The sequence below is a fragment of the Euleptes europaea genome, chromosome 1 (assembly GCF_029931775.1).
Source record: "Euleptes europaea isolate rEulEur1 chromosome 1, rEulEur1.hap1, whole genome shotgun sequence".
Taxonomy (NCBI): Eukaryota; Metazoa; Chordata; class Lepidosauria; order Squamata; family Sphaerodactylidae; genus Euleptes; species Euleptes europaea.
Window position 1 is genome coordinate 113,431,827 of NC_079312.1, and position 26,789 is coordinate 113,458,615.

Genomic DNA, 26,789 nt, shown 5'->3' on the forward strand with positions numbered 1-26,789 from the left:
ACCACTTGCCGGCTGTGCCAGGTTGTACCTACCTTATGACAAAAAGAGTTCCATCCTGAAGTTGCTTTGCTGGAGCTAAACCAATCTATCAGTGAAGCTAGTTTTTGCTTTTAAAGTTCAACATGTGGATGCCTGTCCTGCAAGAATTAGCTTAGCAGAAGCAATCCTTATGTAAACAGAAATGCAACACTATACCTCACTATTTTTTCAATATGGCTTAATTTAAATAGATGGTGGTGGGTGGACGGATAACATAATTTTCCTGTTATGATTCTTCCATACAAGAGGCTTCTGTGAACTAGGAAGAACTATGAGTTTTTAAATGGTTCTTTTTAATAAGGAAACATGGGGAAATTTCTGATTATCATCCAACGTTCTTGTTATAAGATGGTGGCTGTTCTTAACACTGGAACATTTTATAGATACCTCTCAAATTGTCTTCAGTCTGTGAAATTTTCATGAAGAATGTTCTTTTTCTTTCTCTGACCAGATGTTTCACAGATTGAGACATTAGTGTAACATAAATATGAAGAATTGTCAGTCATTTGGGCCTTAACTTTTCTCTTGAGATGTGGCATTAGTAGACAAAAACCCAACTGGGTCAGATGTTGATAGTATTTTTTTTCTTTAAAATGCAATCTTAAGTTACCTCTGAATATTTAAGATGCTGCTTGCCTTAAGTTACAAAGTATCATTTGTTGGAGGAACTTGGTTTACAATTTATATCAGGGATTAATGCTTACTTGAAAAGAAGTCTTGGGGGCTGAAGTGATGTGTGTTGAGGAAACTGCTGCCTTTTATCCTTTTAGAGTAGTATGGTTAGCATGAGTTAGTAAGGGGTAAAGATGGGCACAAATGTATTTTGAAGAAAACTTTTTAAGCTTCACTGGTAAAAATGTCTAAGGTAACAACTGGTTGGATTTACTCGCGTTTGCAGTCATTAAACCACTGACTCTGGGTTAACTCTCTAGACATCCAGCGATCCTGGCGGAGACATCCCATTGCCTTTCGTAGGCTACAGTAGACCACAGCTTAGTTTAAGCACCACCATTCATAGCAGATCTACTAATAAAAGCTTGAATTATCTGGTCAACTCAGAAAGACCACCTTCTGGTATTATCTCTCCAAAGGTTGATTTCTCGTATGATTCCTATTCTAAACACATTAGATGGACCTGAGGGTGGAGCTGCCCGTTGCAAGAGTAGCAAAGGGTTCCCCACATTGTTCCAAGAGGTTGATCCTCAGGCGAGGAGAGGGCCCCTGAACACTTGCTCACCTTCCAGTTTTTCTCAGCAGTTGCCTCCCAGGGCTGTTCTTAAATTTCTCCCCACTATGAAGCGAGCTGGACTCCAAAGCTGGAAACGAGTGTGGCTGGGGGAGGGGGAGAGCAGCATCTGCAGAAAGAAATCAGTGAATATAGGGAGGGTCAAGTCTCCCCATGAATGGCCCCCTCCACCTGAATATTGGCCTCGTCTTCCCAAATGCAGATTTGAGAGTGTCCTTGTTCCAAGCTAACATGTAGTTCCTCCCGAAGTCCTGTGGATTCACTGGAGCATAGTTCCCCATTGGATCATGGCCTTGACCATTCTGGTGTGATTAAGCTTCACAAAACATTGGGAACGTATCTGCCAGAGTGTGAAATGCTCACTTGATATGCAGCTATTGTTCTGCAGTTGCTGAAAGCCAGTATTGTTTGTGAATAAGGTTCTCAGAACTGCAGACCAGACTACGTGCAATATACTTTTATTCTGTCTAGTGTCCCGTGAGTGTAGCAATAGGATATTTTGCTTTAACTTATATGTGTTTTTTTAGAGGAGATAGTTTTTAAGATGGAGCGATGAGTTGGTTTTTAGGGTGAGGGATAACTATTCCCGTTTTGGATGAAGCTTGCTGTTCAGGGATTGACAATGTCCCTAAAATGTGTTTCAGTCCAAGCATGATACACTTTAAAATAAAATAAAAAACATGTAACAAGATAGAGTTGGACTTTTTATCTTTTAATGGATTTTTTTGTTAAACAAAAATTAGAGTAGTATCTGGAGGTTTGTGTTTTGGGGACTGTGGTGTTTTTTTGTATTTATATGTAACTATATTTCTACAAGATCCTGTGTGTTTAAGCAGACTTTATAACCATGTAATTGTGTAAAATATCACCTGGGAAGCTCTGGCTGAGGAGGCCAGTATGTTCTTATTAATTCCTCCTGAGGAGCCTTTTTGTCTTGCATTTCTGGTCATCTTTCCATCTTTCGGATGGTTATTCAATAAAAAAGCTAATGGGCTTGTTGAGTTTCTTTGTCTGCTCCCAAGAGAGAGGATCTGCTCACATCTGTTCACACCCCCAAAATATAAATGCTTTTTTAGGGATTTTAGTATTACACTTCAAAAGTTATATGCAGGTGCACAAAACCCAAGGTGAACTTTACTAACGCTGAGACATCCTGTCTAAGCACACCTAAAAACACTGATGGTATGAAGTATTTCGAAGTCCCCTTTCTCCCCATGGCTAGTATAAGTTAAATAATGTTCACAGTCTGAATGTAAACATGTTGGTTCAGTGGTAAAACTGATTTTATTCATTGACTTTTGCTCCCAGCTTGGATCCAGCACAGAGTTTCCATGAGCAGAAGGATTTCTGTTCAAGAAGCATGACTTTCTCACTGCCCGCCCCCCCCCCCAACCGCCCAGTGCTGCTGCCACTGGAAATTTTTGGGTCTACACAAGGGAGAGGGGAGATGAGATACTGCACAGGCACCCCAAAAAGTGCTGGTCTGGATCTAAGCCATACTAGTTGAGGTCTCTTTTGCATACCAACAAGCTGAGGAATGAAATCTTTTCCAGCAGGCTGGAATTACTTTCCTCTGCTCCCTAATGCTTATCCTGAAATGATGGGTGCCATTTTCACTGCTGTTGGTTAGAGGATATGTAAGCAAACGGGTTGCCAATCTCCCGGCCTGGTCATGGCGACCCCAACAGATGTGTGCCACCACCTTTCCAGACATGACTGCCAGCCCAAACCGCCACTGAAAGGGCTCCTATCCCGTCGCGTGAAACAGGCAGCCAAGGAATCACGGCCAGGTCAACCCCTCCTGTGAACCAGAGGGAATCCATTTTCCTGTGCGCCCGTTCCAGCAGAAGCCATCTCGCAGGGAATTGTCAAGCACATAATCGTCACCAATCCCCCCCTCTCCCCGCATCATCTGCATGATTGAAGGCCCATCAGAAAGCATCGAGATAGCAGTAACGGAGAATCGCTCTCCCAACTATGCAAAGCGATGCGCCCCGTACCCACCTGCACGTGTTTTTGTTCCAGCTCGTTAATCCCCCCATCAGAAAGCATCGAGATAGCAGTAACGGAGGATCGCTCTCCCGACTATGCAAAGCGACGCGCCCCGTACTCAGCTGCACGTGTTTTTGTTCCAGCTCGTTAATCCCATCTACAAATGACTCCCGGTCCTCCCGGAATTGTGCAAATCAGTAGGATTAGAATAGTTTGCTTCAATTGCCCTTTTGCCCCACCCCGGCAGCCGACCATTAGTAGTATTGTCAACTTTTTGTTTCACCACAGGAACCACGAAGGGGTAATCTCATCACCCCGCCCCCAGGAAAAGGTATGACTGGGGTCTCCGTAGTCCATACCTTACCTTAGGTTTTCCCCTTGCATACTTGCTGTCGCTCTGTTGGTTTGGGTCTTGCGCAGCCTGACCACGCTCCCCTCCTGCCTCGCTGGTCGAGTCCCGGGAACCCCTCTTCCTCTCCCCGCTTTCCAGTATCTTAGCCCACGGAACCCCGGACGTCTCCGCTTCTGGACCAGGTGCAGTATTACCCGTCTTCAGAGGGCCTGCCACATTGGCAAATGTCTCTATCCTACTCTCTTTGATTCCTAGGCTCTGTGTGTTGTTGTGTACATGTTATTTGAGTGTCTGTGTACATACGAGTAATAAGTAAATCTTTGAAACTAAAACCATTGACTCGGCTTATTCTTTGAATCACGGTTTGGACTCCCGTAGACACAGGTTAGATCTTCAGGTTATGTCCAGTGCTGGTTATTGAATGCTAATTCCCCCATATAATAATTCTTAACCAAGCATTTTGGCTAACAGATAGGCCACCTAAACATTCTGACCAGTGCTTTGGCCTTCAAATAATCTAATTAATCCTTGGAAGAGAAGCAACAGGAGTGTCAAAGTCCCCTTTCTCTCTGCTGCTAGTAGAAGTTAAATAATTTTGTTTTCAGAATGCCAAGAAATAGTGATTGTGGCTTCAGATTAATCTCAAGTTGAGTTTTTGACTGCAATGCAGCCTTTGAGTGCAATACAAAAAAAAAAACACCAGTCCATAGAATAGAAACAACACAAAATTGGAAGGGAGGAGGAATATATCAGCTGGCGTTTTGGGTACATTTGTCTTGGCTTCTACAGGCTGTTTTTGTGCCGTGTTCCTTAGGGAGCTCCCTGTTCATAAGCCGTTTCTAAGCAGCGGGTGTCTGAAATTCAGACACCATCTCCAACAAGAGGGCAAAAAGGGGGGGGGGGAATCTCTGAGCTCAAGTTTTGTAGGATGGAAGTTAGAGCCAGGATATCAGATGGAAATGAGACTGCGAACTCTTGTCAGCGAGAAGGAGCCGTAAAGGATTTGGGCATTGTGAGCTATTCACTGGAACACATGCTCAGGGTTGGTTGCTAAGTGACAGTCCAAGACTGAGCCCCCCCAGCACATGGCTTTCTTGAAACAGACAGGGCAGCATTTGGATATACTCTGGTTTTTCTTCTGAAAAAGCTTGATAATCAGAGTATTGTAGCCTGATCCTTCTTAGGAATAAGCTTCTCTTGTGCTCCCTCGCCCTCTGTGGAGTTACTTCTGCAGTTTGGGGAGAAACGATATGCAGTCTGAATAATTCAGGTCATGCATAGCTTAGGCAGGTTTGTGAGCACAGTTCTGGTACCCCACACAGCGATCAACATGCTGAAAAGACTCAATCACAGGACATCAGGATGTTACTCTTACAGGGAGTTGGAAGTTCATACAATATATTGGAAACCGGTATCACATCTAATCATGTTCCCTGTTTGCAGTATTGTGCAGTGAAAATGGGAGAGCGGAGCCGATGATACAGTACAGTAGTAAAGGCTGTTGCCAAAATTATCTTCCCTTTTCTGTAGGAAAAAATATCTAACCATTTGCATCTTTCCTCATGCTATTGTTGCCTTGGCTGTACAAAGGCAGGACTTGATGCCAAATGACATCCATAGCAGGTTTTATGTATTTATTTAATTTATTTATATCCCACCTTTCTCCTCAGTGGGGGCCCAAGGCGGCTTACATCATTCTCCTCTCCATCTAAATCATGTATTAGATTAGATCAAACCAGGCCATGAGTTTAGGAAATAGACCTATAGCAACAAATATTATTCTTGAATATATCAAATGCCACCACTGTAGCAGTTCAGTTTTAGATGTTATCAAATAAACTTGAATGCACCTGTGTGGTGTGCTTTAATTCTAGATGTGTAGCCCTGTGCTAGTCTAGCAGCAAAATAAAACATTTCCAGTGGCACCTTATAGACTACCAGCATTTATTCCATCATAAGCTTTTGTTAGTCAGAACTGACTTCATCAGACGGATGTATATTTCCGTGCATCTAATGGGAAGTGAGTTCTGATCCATGAAAACGTAGGACAGAATAAATGTGGTTAGTCAGTAAGCTGCCACTGGATTGTTGTTTTATACTGTACCTTGTACCATATGGGTGTGGTGTTCCTTGTTTTACCCTGTGAAACAGCTATGATTGGACTACAGTATCCACATGGTTTATTCAGGGAGGGGGGAGGAGTATAGCACAGTCTCACACTGCATTGTGTACCTGCTGATTTCAGATTATGAAGTTGTACAGCTCCGTCACACCCTGCCCTGGAAAGCCCAGGATAGCCCGATCTCATCAGATCTTGGAAACTAAGCAGGGTCGGCCCTGGCTAGAATTGGGATGGGAGACCTCCAAGGAATACTAGGGTTGTGACATGGTGGAGACAGGCAATGGCAAACCACCTCTGAACGACCTTTGCCTTGAAAACCCTACAGGGTGGCCATAAGTCAGACGTGACTTGATGGTACTTTCCACCATCACCATAGCTCCTTGACACTGGGTTTTCACCATAACGCTATCCTAAATTTGCCCGAGCACTATTTGAATGGCTAAGGCTTCCAGCGAGGAGATACACAGATAAAGAAATAGGTGTAGCTGAAGATGGGAAATGAGTTGAATCTCCCTCACATTTGCTTACAAGAAAGTTACAGAAATAGACAAGGAGTATTTTACTTATATCAGACTTTATTCCTTGTTTTCCATTGTTGCTGAGGTATTATTCCATCCCCAACATTTTTCATGCCAGCCTCTTGCTGATTCTCTTGAAGGTTACACCAGCGACTGTAGAAATCTGCAACAAAGTAAACCGATTATTGTGAACCAGGAAGCCTGCAACCGCATAGCCTTTCGTCCTGGGATGTGCTGCTAATTTCCCTCCCTTCTCTGCCATTGCTACTGTGAAAGACAGAAAGGCCATTTTGTTCTTAGCATTAGCTTAGCTTCAGTATTCTCCATTTTGTGTGCCTAGAATTTTGCTTAGTAGTTCACAAAGGCCCAGCAGAGCTTGTGGCTAACAAGATACACCTGCAGCCTGATACCAAGCAGATATAGCCTGTTCAAGTACAGGACAGCATACCAGCCTAATTGGGGAACTCGACTCATCTGTGGGAAGTTGGGAGGTGAGAGAATGATTTCACTCCTTACTCCTGAGACCTGTATTCTGGCCTAAAGCTGTTTGAACCATCTGGAGACATCTTGGTAACAATGCTGATTGGAAGTCATGGGTCATCTGACTTAGGTTCTCTTTGCCATAAGTTCAGCCATGCTCATAGTGAGACAGCTTCATGGGGAGAGGTGTGGCTCAGTGGTAGAGCATCTGCTTGGCATCCAGAAGGTCCCAGGTTCAATCCCTGGCATCTCCAGTTAACGGGACTAGGCAAGTAGGTGATGTGAAAGACCCCTGCCGGAGAGCCACTGCTGGTCTGAGTAAATACTGACTTTGATGGACCAAGGGTCTCATTCAGTATAAGGCAGCTTCATGTGTTCATACTCACCTTCCATACTACTATTGCTTTTTGTGTTACTCTGCCTTATCTACAAGAACCATCGCAATGAGCCATGGAGTCAGTCCCACTGCTTACGTTTAAGGATGAATAAAAAATTATAATTGTGTTCTTACAAGTGTTTCTGACATTCACATGAAAACGGGCCTATGAGTTAATCAAGGCAAAGCAGTTGCTGCTTATACATCCTGAATGTCCTTGGTCATGGAAACAGGGTCCAGGCATGGGGGGGGGGGGGAATAGGTAGTTTTATCAGAGCCTGGAATCAAGATAGGGTTGCCAACCTCTAAGTGGGGCCTGGAGATCTGCTGGAATTACAGCTGATCTCCAGATGACAGAGATCAATTCCCCTGGAGAAAATGGCTGCTTCGGAGAAAGAGAAGGAGAAGGGTTGGTTTTTATATGCTGACTTTCTCAACCACTTAAGGAAGAATCATACCCGCTTACAAAGAGGACTCTATGACATTATACCTCGTTGAAGTCCTTCCCCTTCCCAACCCTGCCCTCCCTTTCTTTCATGATGCGTGAGAAAGTAATCTTTGGGTAGGATTGTGCAAATGATGGCCGGGGGTGGGGGGCTTACACATTTACACCAGATCCAGAAAACATCCTGGTCTAGGTCCTTCATTTAAATTTAAACCGCAAGGTGATATCAACCCTGAGATAACAGTTCTTGAATATTCACTGTATCCACAGCACAAGTATTGAGTTGCAAATAAAGAGCATTACCAATTATGCCCTCAAGTTTTACCATCCCCATTAATAGTTTATTTTTGTTTGTTTTTCAACAAACAAGTTTACTTTCTTCTTTTCTTCATGCTGATGAAGATGTTGAAGATACTACCCGATGCTGAACAAACTTAACCCTTCAAATCACCCTCTTTTACTATTACGGTCTCTTCCTTACTAGTTGGTTTGGCACGACACCGTAAATCTCTCAAGAAAGATTTGCAAGGACTTACCTCTACTAGTTTGCCCCCAACAATTTCTGCAGTATGATGATAGTTGGGGAAGTCCGCAACCATTTTCCCACCTTCCATTTTAACCGTTGCCTGTAACAGATAGGCATGCATTAGTTTTCATACTGGCAGAAGAAAATGAGGGTTAACATCTAGACAAAAATTGTATGACTGTGCCTGAGCAACCTTGCGTAGGTGAACATATATTTCACTTTCAATTTTAAAAGTCAGAAAACATGGGAAAGTTAAATTATGCCCATTCATACTCCATATTGGATACTGTACAAATACCAGACATCACCTCGGAGCCTATTTGTTGTTTTGGATGAATTTCAGTTGTTATAGCTTGATGTTACTAACAGAGTGTCTGGAGGGGTAATCCACCCTTGCCTTCCCTAGCTTCCTTACTGGAGTGGTTGGCGGGTAACTGACAGGATCCAGGAGGTTTATAATACTTAATTAATGGAAGGGCTGATCCTGGCCTCTAATCACTTCATGGCCCTATGGATGTTGCAAGTTTCTATCTTTTCCCCATGCATTTAACATCTATATTAAATCACTGGGAGAGGTGATTACGAGACTGAAGTAAAGGGCCATCAGTATGCTGCTAATGCCCTCTTCTACTGGAACACCATAGCTATCATGGATAAAATTACTCTGGAAGTAGAATTTGATACAGCTAATTTGAAGGTAAGTGTGGCAGAGGTATGCACAAGCAGAAACCAAGACTAACATCCAAAGAAGTATTCCTCTCGGTCCACATTCCCAAGCAGTCTTGGTGTTTCTTGAATGGAAACCCCTCTCCCAGTGCCACATAGGAAGGAGCTTTATGAACCTGGAGGGGGGCAGGGAAGTGTAGAATTTGTGATTATGGCAAGGGGGGGTTGATATTAAAAGAAAAATGTTTAAAGTTCCACTGGATACACCCCAGCCCAAATCCTTTAAAAACAATAGCTATGTTCACTTACCTTGAATTTTTTGCCACCCATTGTCTCCATTTCTGATTCCTTGCCAATAACAAACACATTAGACATAGACTTTCCTCCTGGGTAAATTTGGGACCAGGTGAATTCATCTCCATTTTGTATCACCTCTGTAACAATCTTGTAATTCCTTCCTTTTTCAATTACATCAGCAGGAAGTCCTAGTACAATGGAAATACAAATTAGTTTTTCCCCAGTGATTCTGCCAGTTGTGGATTCTCAGATGCCAGCAAAGTGGTTGTGTTGTGTGGTACCCTTTCCTTTCTAGAAATGGAAAAGGAACTTAGGGGAGGGGCCAGGTCTAGTCTTGGCTTCAAGTTCAAAATGAAATTTGGGCGCAAACATTAATTAAGAAGTGACTTTTCAAATATAGAACAAGGTTTATGAAAAAAAAAATGGGTGTGAGGACAAATTTGATATTGATATTTTTGATGTATATTTCTCTTTATAATTTGGGGTTTATTTAAAATTGCAGTTGACAATCACTGATATATAGACTCTTGTATAAACAACAACATCTTCTGGGCCTCTTGTATCAGAGGAAGGAACTCTGCGGCAGGAGGGCCACACCACTGCTAGCAGAATGGATTTGCAGGATCCATCCCAGTCTCACATGTGTATAATTGGAAGCTATCTCCTTACTGCATCTTGTGAAATTATCAGAGGTAAAACAAAATAAGAATGAGTTTAAAAAAATACCTCTGTCAGGCACCTCTGGATTTGTTTCCCCACTCCTGCACAGGAAGCCAGCTGGGTGACCTTGGGCTAGTCACAGCTGTCTTAGAACTCTCTCAGCCCCACCTACTTCACAGGATGTCTGTTGTGGGGAGGGGAAGGGGAGGCGATTGTAAGCCAGTTTGATTCTTCCTTAAGTGGTAGAGAAAGTCAGCATATGAAAACCAACTCTTCTTCTGGTTTATAGAATTCTGAATAAGAAAGAAGAGTTGGTTTTTATACCCTGCTTTTCTCTGCCGTAAGGCGTCTCAAAGCGGCTTACAATTGCCTTCCCCTCTCCTCTACAGGCACCTTGTGAGGTAGATAGGACCGAGAGAGTTCAGAGAGAAGTGTGACTAGACCAAGGTCACCCAGCAGGCTTCATGTGTAGGAGTGGAGAAACCAACCCAGTTCACCACATTAGAGTCCACCGCTCATGTGGAGGAGTGGGGAATCAAACCTGGTTCTCCAGATTAGAGTCCACCACTCTTAACCACTACACCACACTCTTGCATACTCTTTCACCAGCGTGTGCATTTCAGTTAAAAATAACACCTTTCCCATTTTCAGGCTTTCCCCCCTGAAACGGACAACAATAACTCCTTACATCCAAAATGTTATTCCCCAGCCTAGCAATGTTATCTAAGTAATGAAACAGAAAAAATACTGTGTGTACACATACCAATGCGCTTCATAAAATCATCATAGTTTTCCTCATTTTCCACTTCGTATTTGCCAGAAAAGGCCATGCTGAGTTCAATGGCCCCAAGAGTCAGTCTGCACAAGAGAGCAGCTGCGCTTATGAAGAAGCTGGGCTGGGCTCAGGAGCTATATAAACCTTTTCTTGCTTAGGTCATCCACCCAAAACACATTGCACTTCTTCATCATGCCTTCTAAGGAAGGTTTATTTTTTTACAACATGAGTACACTTTTCCTTGGATCACTAACACTGATGCTATTGACCCTTGCAAAAGGGGACTTCTACAATTCTGGCATGTCTCATTTTAAGAAAGACCTGGGATTTCCCCCTGAAAAATATTTTGAAGGGCGTTGTTGTCGTTTTCAAATTAAATACTATTAATTTAAAAAAAATAAACAGAATAAACCAATTTGATTGGGAAAAAAACAATGTATGTTGTTTTATGATCTCAACTATTTATGGAACCAGCTTCACATTAATCTACAGTAGGGTTGCCAGGTCCCTCTTCGCCACTGGCAGGAGGTTTTGGGGGTGGAGCCTGAGGAGGGCGGGGTTTGAGGAGAGGAGGGACTTCAATGCCATAGAGTCCAATGGCCAAAGCAGCCATTTTCTCCAGGGGAACTGATCTCTATCGGCTGGCGATCAGTTTAATAGCAGGAGATCTCCAGCTAGTACCAAGGGGTTGGCAACCCTAATCTACTTTATTATTTTTCCCAAATGGGAGTCATAAGAACATAAGAAAAGCCATGCTGGATCAGACCAAGGTCCATCAAGTCCAGCAATCTGTTCATACAGCGGCCAGCCAGGTGCCTCTAGGAAGCCCACAAACAAGACGACTGCAGCAGCATTATCCTGCCTGTGTTTCACAGCACCTAATATAATAGGCATGCTCCTCTGATCCTGGAGAGAATAGGTAGGCATCATGACTAGTAGTATCCATTTTGACTATTAGCCATGGATAGCCCTATCCTCCATGAACATGTCCACTCCCCTCTTGAAGTCTTCCAAGTTGGCAGCCATCACGACATCCTGGGGCAGAGAGTTCCACAATTTAACTATGCCAGTCATCCCATGATGCTGAGCCGCCAGTGACTTTTTAAACACCACCTCCCACTTACAGTGGTTTGCAAGGCCAAAGGAGACGGTTCCGCTGAAAGAGACAAATATGCTTCACAACCTTGGTGGAGACGTCGGATAAAAATGAAATAAAGACCCCACTGTTCACATATAAACCAACGCACATCAATCAAGGTTTCTCCAAACTGGCTTTCAAAAATAGGGATTAATGAACAGCACGACGAGGGGTGAGGATAGCAGACGTGCAGAACTTGACCTGTTGCCAGCTCTCAATAAAGCAGCAGGGTGAGAGAAGTGGGATTTAAAGTCTATGGCATAGCCACATTTGGAATAATAGCTCTATTTCTGGTAACTGCAGTCAGCAAGGAAATCATAGACCTGGAAAAGTTGAAAAAAAGGCAGCTTCCCTACAAGGAAATGTGACAGTATTTGAGACTCTTTCCATTTAGAAAAATATGCCTAAGTGAGGGTTATGCTAAATGTTTATCAAATGTATCACAGGGGACTCCCCACCCCCACGCACACACACTGGTTTAACTCAGTTAAATTAATGGGAACCGGATTTAGGTTGAATAAAAATATGTCTTCATTGCCACAATGACTATGTCCATATTTAGGTCATGAAGGACTACTTGTAAGCATATGTATGTGTTTAGTGTGGACCAGACTGTGGGTTGGATCCAAAATAAGCCACACATGGGAGGACAGCACTTCTGCTTGTGCTTGGTTTGTGGGGGGTCTACAAAGTCCATGGATTTCTCCAACGATCTGCTGTTGCCAGCCCCCATTCCATCTGCACACCCTTCCTCCCAGCCTGAATGGATGTACTGCCAGAGTGACACCATGAGCAGGTCCCACAAGGCACACAGCAGAACATGAGGAGAATGGCCATGTTTTGTGTCCAACAGGAAACCATGAAGCTAGGGTTGCCAGGTCCCTCTTCGCCACTGGCGGGAAGTTTTTGGGGCGGAGCCTGAGGAGGGCAGGGTTTGGAGAGGGGAGGGACTTCAATGCCAGGGGAGGGAGTCCAATTGCCAAAGTGGCCATTTTCTCCAGGTGAACTGAACTCTATCGGCTAGAGATCTGTTGTAATAGCAGGAGATCGCCAGCTAGTACCTGGAGGTTGGCAACCCTACATGCAGTGGCGAACACAGCAGAGGATCCTGGGACAAAGACCACAGCAATCCTTCCGAGGAATCCTTCTTGGAAGGTGTGCCAACAGCAATCAAGCCACACCAGACAAGAAGAGAAAGATGCCTCTCCCTATATTGTCTTTTACAGGAGATGTGATCACTGACCATTAACACAATTAGGAAGTTACGGGCCTTGTGACAGTCTGGAACCTCCGACTCAAAGCTTCCCATTGACCCCAAGGCTCCTGCCCAATACATGACTCCCCTTAACATCTCCAGCATTTGTAATCATAAACCAATCAAAAACTGCCCTTCCTGATGCCATGGGCCAAAAACAGTATAACTAACCTGGCTTTAGAACCAGGAAAGACAGTCCGATCCTGGATACCAGCTCAACCACAACAGACTCCCAACACATACTGCATCCCTCTCCTTCATCTGATTTCTTTGCAGAATAGGACAGGTAATCTTTGCTCTTTTCCTGTTCTATCCCCCCTATTTTCCAAACCACTATTCCCCGTTTTCTATACCTTTAGCTCAAGTATTAACTCCTGCTCCAAACTGGAGGAGCTCTGCTGAATGTAAGTTGTTGCTATATCAATTGGGATAAGGACTGTGTTTGTGCCTTAGTTTAGTATTTGCTTAGGTAAGTCCCCCCCGACACTATTGTACCAAATCCTTCAATACATTCTGTATTCCTTTTAAATTGATCTCTGTCATCCTTTTCCTACTAAAGACCTGCTCACAGCCAACTCTTTAGGTAAAAGATCCCAGTTTTCTGTGCCCTGCACAAACACGCAAGCTAATTTTCATTGTTAATCTGAATGCATGTTCATGAGCTTGTGGGGGTGCGGTAACACTGCAGCCACCCCCATTGCATCCCATGCTGTTATCAAGGGTTTCTCATCCTCAGGAAAAGCTTTCTAGGGATGCAGCAGATTGCAGAGATAAGAGGAGCCAAAAGATCTATTCTGCAGGTTCCATTTGTGGTTCTTTACGCAGAACCCCTCAACATCTCTGAAACCTTCTGAGAGGAAGAGAACATAAAATAAGAATTGCCTAGCTAGGTGAGCTCTGAACTGATCACGCCCAGTATTCAGTTTCCAACAGTGGCCAACCAGACACTTTGGGGCACTCAAAGGTAAGGCATGAAGGTGATGGCCTTGCCCAAAAGTGTATCTCCAGCTACTGATATTCAGACGTGTACTGTATATAGAGGCTCCATTTCATTATTAGGGTTGCCAGGTCTGGGTTGGGAAATACCTGGGGATTGTAGGAGTGGAGCCTGAGGAGAGAGGGTTTTGGGGAGGGGAGGGACTTCAATGGGGTAGAATGCAAAAGAACCCTCCTTCCAGAGCAGCCATTTTCTCCAGCTGAACTGATCATACCATTCATAATTTTATAAAGCTTTATCATGACCCTGTTTTATGGGGGTAGGGATCTGAACAAAATTCAGGGTTCACTAGCTAAGCTTCTGGATCATCTTCCGACATCACTGTTCCATCGGCATGTTTAACGTGTGACTGGGGAAAGCAGATGATGGCAAATAAATACAGTTAGCATCAAGCCTTAAAAGCTTAGATGAGTTTCCAGACAGGTCATATATTCACATCTGTTAACATGATATTCTTGGGAGAAACAGCTGTATGTTTAACCCACTGTCTTGCCACCAGTAATCCACAGCAGATGGAAATCCCACCTCCAGGAACTAACAAAGGAGGTGAATGAACCTGAGCCCTGATCTTTTCTAATTTGCGCTGAACTTGCACTTGTTCTTTCTATAATAATGCAAACAACCTTGAAAGTCATCGCTGCACCTGGCAGGGGATAAAAAGTTGCCACAGGCCTGCTGAGAACCAGATACCAGACGATGCATTTAGGGGCCTCGTTTTCACGCATGTCTCGCTCGGCAGCAATCAAATTATATTGTTCATTTGCTCCAACCCATCAGCACATCTATATATCCAATAGAGTTCTTGGCTTTGAATCTTCTGTTCATGACGCATTCTACTTAATTGCCTGGGCAATGGGGCATGCCAAACAATGTGCTCATGGTTTAGAAAAGTTGGCATCTTTCAAGGAACCATGGGGGCCTGAGAAATCTCTCCCTCAGCCAGCATAATAGGGTGACAATCTGGGGCTCCAGAACAAATGGGATAGCTTCTCTCTTTCTTGGTCCTGAACCCCGGCAATCTAGTTTTATAGTGCAATACAGGTTGCTAGTGCAGACTACTGTGCTTTGGAGCTAGGTGAGCAAGAAGCACCAAGATTAAGTTAAGTTCATGCCATCATATTCCCTATTACTATGTATGGGTGTGAAAGCTAGACATTGAAGAAAGCGGATATGAAGAAAGTAGACTCCTTTGAAATGCAGTGTTGGAGGAGAGTGTTATGGATACCGTGGACTGCCAAAAAAACAAATCAGTGGGTTATAGATCAAATCAAGCCTGGACTGACCCTAGAAGCTAAAATGACTAAACTGAGGCTGTTGTACTTTGGACACATTATGAGAAGACAAGAGTCACTGGAAAAGACAATCACGCTAGGAAACGTTGAAGGCAGCAGGAAAAGAGGAGATGGATCGACTCTATAAAGGAGGCCACAGCCCTCAATTTGCAAGATCTGAGCAAGGCTTTTAAGGACAGGACACTTTGGAGGACATTGATTCATAGGGTCGCCGTGAGTCGGAAGCGACTTGACGGCACTTAACACACACACACACACACACACACACAGCTTGGCTCCCAGTGTATGATGAAGTAGACTATAGCAGTGATTTTCAGTCTTTCTACCTTTGGGGAACATTTGCAGGCCATCTCAGTATATTGCTGAGAATTTCATACCTTCCAGCATTTCACAGATGAATACAGAGAAGCGCATGCAACATCCCTGTTCTCATATGAAGGATTATTGCCCAAGCCCCATGGCCTACACAATACTGACGGCTGTCTTCTATATGCTATATTTATATAACGGCTTATCCTACACTGTCTTTTGAATCAAGATGTCATTTAAATTAAAGGTATGCTAGGAAAATATAATTATCCTATAATCTGTTATCAAGAGGTTAAAAATTAGCCTCACCAGCATGTGAAATGCATCTTAACATTCATGTCTATGCAATTACATGTATGTGCATTGGAAACAATGATGCATCCATCCCTAGAGGGACAAGAAAATAGGAGCTGTCCCTGTTAAATAGGGACAGTTGTACAGGATTTGAGGAGAGTATTCCAGGCTGCACATTCAGTTCATGCAGGACACTAACCAACCTGCCAGGCCTCATCATTCCTCTATATGAACTGAGAGTGTGCCTTAGAGGAACCCAGCAACCGGTTTTCTGCTTTGGCGACACTGTAGAGGAAGAGAGACAATGTCAGGCAAGCATTCTTTCAGGGAAGCTTGTCTGCGATTAAACCATTATCCAGGAAGCCAAGGGGTCCAGAGTGCAGTTTGTAAACTACTGCCCGATAGAGCCATTTGCCTATTTCTAAATGTCAATCGAGACATGGGAAAGCTTTGGCTGCTGTTGAAATAAAATACCCAGCAGGAGTCTGTAAGCAAAAGTGCTTTTAAAACATTCCACATGAAAGGCAGATAAATGTCTTTTGATAGCTAAATAAAACCATCCTTGACCAGAATCAGAATGCTTTGTCAGTGTTAAAAATTAACATTAGTAGAGAAATGTTGGCTAAGGTTCTTTACAAGAAAGGACTGTAAATTCTCCTGCTGCCATAAATAAGAAATGATAGCCATCTTTTCCACTTTTTTATTATCATGTTGATTACTTTATGACCTGATCGGCTTGTTGCTGTATTGCTTTCCCATGCCCATGAATAGAAGTTTAATCTCCATAGACTTTTTAAACATATTCAGCTATTTTTAAGATAAAGCTTTGGGATTCTTGGGGAGTTTTTGCCATTTTCAGAAAGACGGCCAATTTATGCCAATAAATTACCGTGTTTGGCGAGAGATAATTTGTGTCCATCTTTGCTTATTTCCAGGACAGGGCTGCAGTTTTTTATGCAGGCTTCAATGGAGTACAGAAGGAGCGTGGGACAATCCAACGGGAAACCCATTCCAGAGGGTGGAATGAGGTGGTAGACATCTGAGAGCCAGTGTGGTGTAGTGGTTAAGAGCGGTGGTTTGGAGTGGTGGACTCTAATCTGATGAACCGGGTTTGATTCCCCGCTCCTCCACATGAGCAGCGGACGCTAATCTGGTAAACCGGGTTGGTTTCCCCACTCCTGCACATGAAGCCAGCTGGGTGACCTTGGGCTAGTCGCAGCTCTCTCTGAACTCTCTCAGCCCCACCTACCTCACAGGGTGTCTGTTGTGGGCAGGGGAAGGGAAGGTGATTGTAAGCCAGTCTGAGTCTCCCTTGAGTGGTAGAGAAAGTCGACGTATAAAAACCAACTCTTCTTCTTCCTCCTCTTTTTCTGGGACAGTAGAATGGGCTGAACCACTTCAGACTATGGAGGAGGGAGATTACAATGCTTCCTCCATATATTAAAAAACCCTGCAAATTAAAGTAGCACATGAGGATAAAAGGACACTATCTTAGACTTTTAGATGTTGTACCAATTTCCCTCTTACAGGGAGTTACTATTCATCTGGAAGAATTTTGAAAAATGTAGTCTCTCACCCACAATCTGAAACACCTCCGCAAACTGCCATCTCATTAATAACTCATTCAGTTTTGTGTTTAGAACAGGCCTAGGAAAGAGCAAAAGTCCAGTAGCACCTTAAAGATGAACAAAATTTCTGGCAGGGTATGAGCTTTCGTGAGCCACAGCTCACTTCTTCAGATACAGCTAGAATGTGATTCCATCTATACCTAAGTAGAGATGAGTGAATTAGACCAGCCGGTAGAGATCAGTTCACCTGGAGAAAATGGCTGCTTTGGCCATTGGACTCTATAGCATTGAAGTCCCTCCCCCTCCCCAAACCCCACCCTCCTCAGGATCCGCCCCAAAAACCTCCTGCAGGTGGCAAAGGGACCTGGCAACCCGAATCTTACTGCCTGATAATATATGTCTTCTGATCAAAGTGGTATTGCCTGATCACTTAAAGCAACTTCATTTTTGTGGTACATCAAACCCACAGGCAAGCACACTCGCTCTCAAGAAGAGCCGTTTATTGCAGACACACTTTTTGAAATTACTTCAGATTCGAAAACAAAACCAGTTTCAAGAATGATCTAGCCTGTTTTTTTGCAAGGCCAGTAACTATAAAAACTATTTAAATGTTTAGGAAGAATTCACCACATTTGCCACACCTGGAATTTCAAATATTAATTCCCATTTCCATAACAGATGGAGCTGGTAGCATTTTTAGCAGTATCCCAATGCAATTCTAAGCAGAGTTACTCCAGCCTAAACTCATTGAAATGAATGGGTTTAGACTGGAATAGCAATCCTAAAGAGAGTTACTCCAGTCTAAGCTCGCTAAAACAAATGGGCTTAGGTGGGAGTAAACTCTCTTTAGGATTGCAGTGTACATGACTGTGGATGCTGCATGAAATGCTGCCACCTGGTGGGAAAGACCAAAAACTGAATTGTAAGGTTTTTGAAAACAGGCTTCCTTCAGTTCTGTCTTAGCATAGAAGTCAATTTCAAGCAAGTGGCTGATTGTGCAGGGTTGCCAACTCCTACTTGAGAAATACCTGGAGTTTTGGGGATGGAGCCTGGGGAGGGACCTCAGTGGGTTATAATGCCACAGAGTCCATTTTCCAAAGCAGCCATTTTCTCCAGGAGAACTGATCTCTGTCAGATCACTTGAAATTCTGGGAGATCTCCAGCCCCCCACCTGGAGGTTGGCAATCCCATGATTGTGCTAGTTATTTTGCCAAGTGAAAGTCAGACATGGATGAATTTTCCATATAAGCCACTCAGACATGCATGTCACTTTTGATTCTTAAAGGAAGTAGTAAACTACAAAACGGAGGACTGGCTTTTAAACACTACCTCATGGTCCCATAATTAATGAACTTCAATGGCCACTCTGTACATAGCTATCCCCCCTCAATACACACACACACACAATTCCACAGAAATCAATTAGGAATGCAGTTAGGGTTGCCAACCTCCAGGTACTAGCTGGAGATTTCCTGCTATTACAACTGATCTCCAGCCGATAGAGATCAGTTCACCTGGAGAAAATGGCTGCTTTAGTAATTGAACTCTATGGCATTGAAACTCCTCCCCTCCCCAAACCCCACCCTCCTCAGGTTCTGCCCCAAAAACCTGCTGGTGGCAAAGAGGGACCTGGCAACTCTACATGCAATGGTAATTAGGTAGAGTATTGCAGATGGGTCGATTAAGACTACCTGGCATGTGGAAGCGTGTGGCCCTGCACTGCATATGCACCCAGTGGCACACACATTATGTGACATGGTTGTGTAGCTGTACACACAACTACATGTTTCCTCAAAATCCTTCCTTTTTGAGATGGAAGCTTCATGGAATGCAGGCGTTCCGCCCACACTGATAGGCCCCGTGCCCTTGAGACTACAGCCTTTAGTTATGGCTCAGACTGAACTGGCACTCATAAATTAATTTACTTAACACCCTTGTCCAGATTGCCATTCTAGCCCTGGTTAATCCCTTTGGTAGAAGAGTACAGTTTAGTGATTGGGGCACCGGCTTTGTATGCTGAAGTTCCCCAGCTTCAGACTCTGGCATCTCAGCTAGGAGGAAGGAAAGACCTTTCTCCAACTGAGACCCTGGAGAACACTGGTGAGCTAGAGGGACTTCTAGCCTCACTCAGTATAAGGCAGCTTCCTCTGTTGGTCCCGTTTCCTTCTCCTATTCCTGATTAAATGAGCCTTATTTTAAGGTTGCCCTGACCTGGATGGCCCAGGCTAGCCTGATCTCGTCAGATCTCAGAAGCTAAGCAGGGTCAGCCCTGGTTAGTATTTGGATGGGGGACCACCGAGGAATACCAGGGTTGCTGTGCAGAGGAAGGCACTGGCAAACCACCTCTCTTAGTTTCTTGCCATGAAAACCCCAAAAGGGGTCGCCATAAGTCGGCTGCGACTTGAGGGCACTTCACACACACACACACACATTTTAAGGTTGCCAGGTCCCTCTCCACCACCGGTGGGAGGTTTTTGGGGCGGAGCAACCCAACCTAACTTAATGCTTGCTTTGTTTCCCAACTCCCCCTGAAATTAAGTCGCTGGTTAGAGTTTTTCACTTTGAATCTTCTCTGTTTGGATCCTGGACAGCTCTCACACACACACCCCTCCACGTAGATGAAAGCAAAGGCTTTCGCAGGATCACAGCACTGATGCAAGAGCCTGGCTGTATCGTGATCAAAGGGTTTCTGATAAACCACCAGATTTAGAAGCGCTGGCTCTTTCTGTCTAGCACAGCCAGAGATGGTTTCAGAGTGATGTACCGGGAGAATATGGATGAAGGGTAATGAAATAACCCCGGAAGAATGGATGTTGATACATAAATATAATGAGTGCCTGGTGAAATCAGCAGCTGAAGCTGGCTCCGAGAGATTTTCTTTCTACCCCCACAGAGCTGGGTTTTAGCAGCGTGGAAGGTAGCCAAGTCTAGGAAGCCAGGAAGAGGAGCCTTTTGTACACAATGTCAAGCTCTCTCTGCATGTGATGAATGAGGGTATTTTGTGATGGAGGAGCGGAGGCTGGGCTGAGCCAGGAAGAGCAAAGACCTGAGGTCTAACCAGTCTTCCTGAAATCCACAAACAAAGGGTTTTCGACAGTCATGATTTCATCATCAATCTTAACAGTTTTCAGTGGCTAGTCAAACAAGTTCCCCTTGTCGCCGGGGGGGAAGGGGGTGTTCTAGCACTGTGTACCACTGGTGCCAAAAAATGGGTTCTGGGTGTTTTCAGACTGTGACTGTAACAACAAAATGTGCGTTTTGCAGAGATTCCCTTCTCTCTTGTCTGTTCTGTTCCTCATGACCGGGACTCTAACAGTAAGAGAAAGGAACTATTTTGTGGTAAAAATTAACACCTGGGTTTTATAGTCAACATTTTTGGAAAGGCTTCCTTTTGCTTAGGCATTCCTATGCTGCTCCGCTTTAGGTGGCTGTGACTTACATACAGGGATAATCCAAGCTAACCTCTTTTTATGCTTTTTCATATGGTATTAGTGTTTTAAGGTAATTTTCAGAGCTTCGCTGGCCTCCATTTTAGTCCTTCCTACAGAGATTCAGGTGGCAGAAGTGTGAGATGTTTATCTAAAGAATAACATCAGAACAATTTAAAACATCGAACTGATGGGGGAGGACATTAGAAAACAGAAACGGTGTTTGCTGTCGTACAGATAGAGAGAAGACTGAGGATCACACTTGTCCTGCAAGAAAAAATAAGGGTTGTTGAACGGAGAAGGAGCTTATTGAAAACGTGATATCTCAACGGCAGCCACCACGTACTTATTCAAACAGCCACAAAGGCTGTATGATACAAGTCAATCGAGTGTGCTTGCTCCTTTGACTTATGGGACGGGAAAAGGACTTGCAATAAGAAATAACACTGAGGGACTCTTCTCCCTCATTTGAGATCCTGGGGATATCAGGTTCTGCCATGGGGGTAATGGAACAAACGTCATTACAACTATATAAGAAATCACATTGAAAACCAAGGTCACTCTCGATGTTCTGCAGTCAGATCTGCAGCCACGACAATCAAAGCAAACCAGAGAGGCTGTGGGTCAGAGGATGAGCATCTGCTTTGCATACAAAAGGCCCCAGGTTCAATCCCCTGCCACACCTAAGTATCCTTCAGGGAACTATCCTGATAACGAATTGGACAAAAAAATGCAATAGAATTACATGATCAACTTGAAAATAAAACTCTGATTGGAAACAGGGCTGAAGAAAAGACTGTGAAATGGCCATTCCCCCTCCCCCCATTTATCTTACAGATGGGATTATTTTGGATGATACCAATCATTGGATCGTTCTGAGAACTGTGTTACTCAATTTCCAAGAAGATTGTATTGTAGCATAGAGACAGCACTGTGAATATATTGTACACAGTGTATATATTAGTAGTAGTATAGTGACTTAGTACTGTTGTTTGTTATGTATACTATGTTGTGTTGTTATATATGTGTAGCATTAATAAGATTTTTGCAATTTTGAATTAATTTATCCTGTGCTGATTTTCTAACCTCCAGAGATTAGCTGGAGATCTCCTGCTATTACAACTGATCTCCAGCCAATAGAAATCAGTTCCCCTGGAGAAAATGGACACTTTGGCCATTGGACTCTATGGCATTGAATTCCCTCCCTAAACCCAGCCCTCCTCAGGCTCCGCCTCAAAAACCTCCTGCCAGTGGCGATGAGGGACCTGGCAAACCTATGCTTCTCACTCACCTTTCACAACAGCCTGGTGATGCAGATTTGCCACTATTTTCACACTTTACAGATGGGAAAAGTGGAGGCTGCAAAATCCTGAGAGTAGCTGAGACTTCACATATCGATGGTTTAAATATAGCAATAAGGCACTGGATGACGCTGGCTTTTACCAGTTTGGAAGGGCTGCCAAATTTCCCCCCAGGAAGGGCTCCTCTACTCTTAATAAATGCATAACGGAAGCCAGCGGTGCAAACTTTTCTGAGCTGTGTTAATTACTCTGCCAATAGTTAAAAGCACAGCTGCTTGGCCGAGGGATCAAAAGTGGCCACCTAAAGTTGTGCATTTTCTGGTCATGCAAATGAGACCAGAGTGCAGGAAATAACTCTGCTAATAAAAACATGCAAAGGACTAGAAGAGTACACTTATAAACAAGGGAGTGGAAGGAAGTTCTCTTAAAGAAGAAAGAGAGTTGGTTTTTATATGCCAACTTTCTCTATCTTTTAAGGAGAATCAAACCGGCTTACAATCGCCTTCCCTTCCTCTCCCTACAACAGATACCTTGTGAGGTAGGTGGGGCTGAGAGAGCTCTAAGAGAACTGTGACTAGCCCAAGGTCACCCAGCAGGCTGCATGTGGAGGAGCGGGGAAACCAACCCGGTTCTCCAGATTAGAGTCCGCCACTCGTGAGAAGGAAGTACTGGGTGTGCAAGTCTTAGAAGCCTTCCTCTATCCATTTGCTATATAGTGCAAGGGCTATAACTGTTAAAGGACCAGAAACAAAAATATGCTGAAGAATAGTGAACCTAAGCATATATAACCCTTATAATCTCAAGAGATCCAGGTTAGAATTCTCACACTGCCACAGAAACTTAATAGTCTCATACACTTTCAGCCTAACGTTCACAGGTTGTTGTAAGGATAAAATGGAAGACAGGAGAACAATATGAACCACTTGGGGTTCCAACTGGGGAGAAAGGCGGGGTATAAATGAAATAAATATTTACCATAGATGCCACATACATAGGGTTGCCAACCTCCAGGTGGTGACTGGACATCTCCCTCTATTACAACTGATCTCCAGGTGATATAAATCAGTTCCCCTGGAGAAAATGGCCGCTTTGGCAATTGGACTCTATGGCACTGATGTCCCTCTCCTCTCCAAACCCTGCCCTCCTCAGACTCCGCCCCCAAAATCTCCAGATACTTCCCAACCCGGGGTTGGCAAGCCTATAGATACAGGTATAGAAGATATGCCAGTCTCTAGGATCTGTGGGAAATTAGGAAATTAGGGGTGTTGTATGCTTTTAAACCCAGAGACAGCCATATATTTTATCCCTGACTCTATGATCTATGGAGAATCAAGGTTATAGGTTCAGTACATCTCTCATTTCTCTGAAATTTCATATTGGACTATTCATCACATGCCTGCTAACCACATTGGTGGTCTAGATCTGGACAGTGTTGGATAGGATACTTTTTAGGAACCCTGTTTTGCTGCCTTGAGTCCCATCATGAATAGGGTGACCCATTTTGACTTGATACATCTTGATGACTGAGAGACTTTGAACAGTAGATCTATAGGAGCCTAAGACTAAAAAGGCAACCCTGGATGGAGTATATATATATAAATACATTTTTATTTTACAAACGTCATTCTACTCAGTCACCAAGACTGTAATATTCATATATACTTACGTTCTTGTATAATGGCATAGGTGTATTCAAAATTGTATATATACAGACCACTGAAGAAGGCTGTACAGCCAAAATGCGTTTGGTCTTAGCTTTGGAATTGTTTGGCTGTTTTTTTTTGTTTATTTGGTATATTTATAATAGATACATAGAGGCTAAAACAGGGCTATATATAAGTTATTGTCGAAGGCTTTCACGGTCAGAGTTCATTGGTTCTTGTAGGTTATCCGGGCTGTGTAACCTGGAAAGAAAATACCAAGACCACGGTTACACAGCCTGGATAACCTACAAGAACCAATATATATAAGTTGTTTATTTTTGTTTGTATTAAATTTGTTATACATCATTTACAGGATTACTTGTATTAATATTAGCCCCATGTTTCATGTTGATTTTGGATACCTTATTCTAGTTTTTTAGGGTTAGGTTTCCACCACCCCTTTTGTTGTTGGCATAGGGTTTCCAACCTCCAGGTACTAGCTGGAGATCTCCTGGGATTACAACTTATCTCCCGCCAATAGAGATTTGTTCACCTGGAGAAAATGGCTGCTTTGGGAGATGGATTCTATGGCATTATATCCCATTGTAGTCCCTCTCTTTCCCAAACCCCACCTTCCTTAGGCTCCGCACCCAAAATCTTCAGGTATTTCCCAATTCAGACCTGGCAACCCTAATGATGAAAGAAATGTGGGATATTCAATACCAAAGAGAGCTTGATGCTCTGAGCAGTTATCCAGGCATTAGCTTTTCAGCACTCATTCGAGGCTTCTCTTCCTTTCTGCCTCCTGTTGCTACCAGGAGCTTTTTACAGTTTCTGTTTTCTAGCAGGCCTTTTTTTTTAATATAATTTTTATTATTTTTATAATGAAAAACAAACAAACAAATACAAATGAAAAAGAAAATACAAAAGAGCACTTACAAATTAATTAAAAGTACATAATATAATAGAAATTACAAAGTTCACAGTGCCCTAAAAAACCACCACCCACCTTGATACAGTGTCCCATCCTTACGGTGAACTTCCGGAGAAGTGTTATAACAGTTTTAAAATTAGTATACTAACAATATTATAAGAAATATTAACAATTTCTCTATAACTCAGTAACTAAATTAGTAAAATTCATTTTCTCCAGTTTGTCCCAAAATGTGGCAGCCTTTGACCATGTTTTCTTAAATTCTTCCATATCCTTTCCCTGTAAGGAATCTGTTAATTTGGCCATCTGCATATACATCCATAATTTCTCCAGTCATTAATTGAAGGTTTATTTACTTGTTCCAGGTTTTAGCTATTGTAATTCTTGCTGCTGCAAAACTATATTGACATATGATTCTATCACTTCTGTCCATTTTATCTTTAGGAATTCCCAATAAGCAAAAGGCAGGATCCTTTTTTACTTTGAAGTTAATCAAATTATTAGTTTCATTTAATACTTTTCTCCAAAATCTTTTAATTTTTTTACACATCCACCATGCATGCATAAATGTTCCTTTTTCATTTCCACATTTCCAACATAGCTCTGTATCGCCTTTTTTCATTTTACTTATCATGACAGGGGTTATATACCATCTATAAAACATTTTATATAGGTTCTCTCTTATTTCATTAGTAATTGTAAATTTCTATTCTTTTTTCCACAAATTTTCCCATATTTCCAAATCAATATTATATCCTAACTCCTTCATCCATTTCACCATCACTGGTTTAATCCTTTCTTGTTCTAGATTCATTTCAATTAATAATTTATAAATCCTTCCTATCAATCCTTTGTTTCCCTTATTTAATATAATTTCTAATTTAGATTTATTTTTATTAAACCCCTTCACCTTATTTTTATTAAATATATCTTTTAATTTATAATACATAAACCAGTCTTTAATTTTAAGCTCTTCTCTACTCTTTAACGACCAGACCCCTTCCCTACACTCTGTAATCTCTCTATAAATATCCATATCCAAATTTAATTATATACCTCTCTTCATAAAACCTTCTACCGGATTAATCCAACCTGGAGTTTTACTTTCCAAAAACCCTTTATATTTTTTCCAAGTTTGAAATAAACCAAATCTAATGATATGAGAATTAAATTCTTTATTTACTTTCTCCTTCTCATACCATAAATATGCATGCCATCCAAAACGTAAATTAAATCCTTCCATTTCCAATAATGTGGGATTCTCTAGTAAAATCCAATTCTTTAACCAAATAAAACAAGCTGCTTCATAATACATTCTCAAGTTGGGTAGACCCAGGCCTCCTGTTTCTTTTAGTTCAATTAAATTGTTATAGGCATATAAAAACCAGCTCTTCTTCTTCTTCTTTCTTACAAATAAATGCAATCTGTATATGCGTTCACTGTAACCTGTGTACGAAGCTTATTGGGTGATGTGTATCATTCTGTTTTTACTGCGTTGTCATTAGATGTAATCCACCTTGAGTCTCAGCAAGAAAGCAGACTACAAATGAAGAAAATAAATAAGTCGGCCGAATTTCTTCCTACATTGAACTGTTGAGCCATTCAAGAAAAATAAAGTTGGCACCCCGAGTTACTGGGCACCACATCAGGTCTTCCTTCCTTTAACTTCGGAATACACTTGAGTTGGCCGGTGACGGGACCTCACTGCGATGGGACTATCCATCTCCTACTGTAGCAATGATACTGTCTTTATCTAGCTCCATTCAGTGGTCACCAAGACTAGATTTTTAAAGGGTTTTATTTCCAGTTATAGATACATTCCTCTGCACTCTTGACTCTTGCCTGGAGTTGACGGTCAGCTAAAAGCCCGCATAGGTAATGCTTTGTTATTACACTATTTCGCTACTCAAGCAACCAAGGGCGGCCTGACCCAGAAGGTAGAACTGCAGCATTCCACCCTCAGTGGGGGCTTAATGGTGCCAGTTTTCTGCCAAGGAGCAAAGCGCCCTCTCTTTTCTCGCTCTCTCTCTGCCTGCCTGCTTTGCGAGGATAAACAGAGAAGCTCCCTTCCCCCTGTCAGTCTGACACCTCTCCCCTGGACTACATTACTCAGCAATTAGCAGAGAGGAAACAGCA

At 42.8% G+C, this 26,789-nt stretch overlaps 2 protein-coding genes across 2 annotated transcripts in view; one reads left to right on the forward strand and one right to left on the reverse strand.

Moving 5' to 3' along the window:
• Positions 1–13: 13 nt before the first annotated feature.
• The window catches only part of RTBDN (retbindin), a 128,015-nt gene continuing 101,239 nt past the window's right edge, over positions 14–26,789 (forward strand). The window contains exon 1 of the mRNA XM_056867294.1: positions 14–21. The gene's annotated coding sequence lies outside the window, so the exon portion shown is untranslated. The remainder of the gene's footprint in view (positions 22–26,789) is intronic.
• Positions 6,379–10,549, reverse strand: FABP6 (fatty acid binding protein 6). The gene is made up of 4 exons (XM_056867295.1): positions 10,483–10,549; positions 9,072–9,247; positions 8,107–8,196; positions 6,379–6,432 (listed from the first exon to the last, which is right to left on the reverse strand). Exons 1-4 carry the CDS (start codon positions 10,547–10,549, stop codon positions 6,379–6,381), a joined length of 387 nt encoding a protein of 128 aa, XP_056723273.1.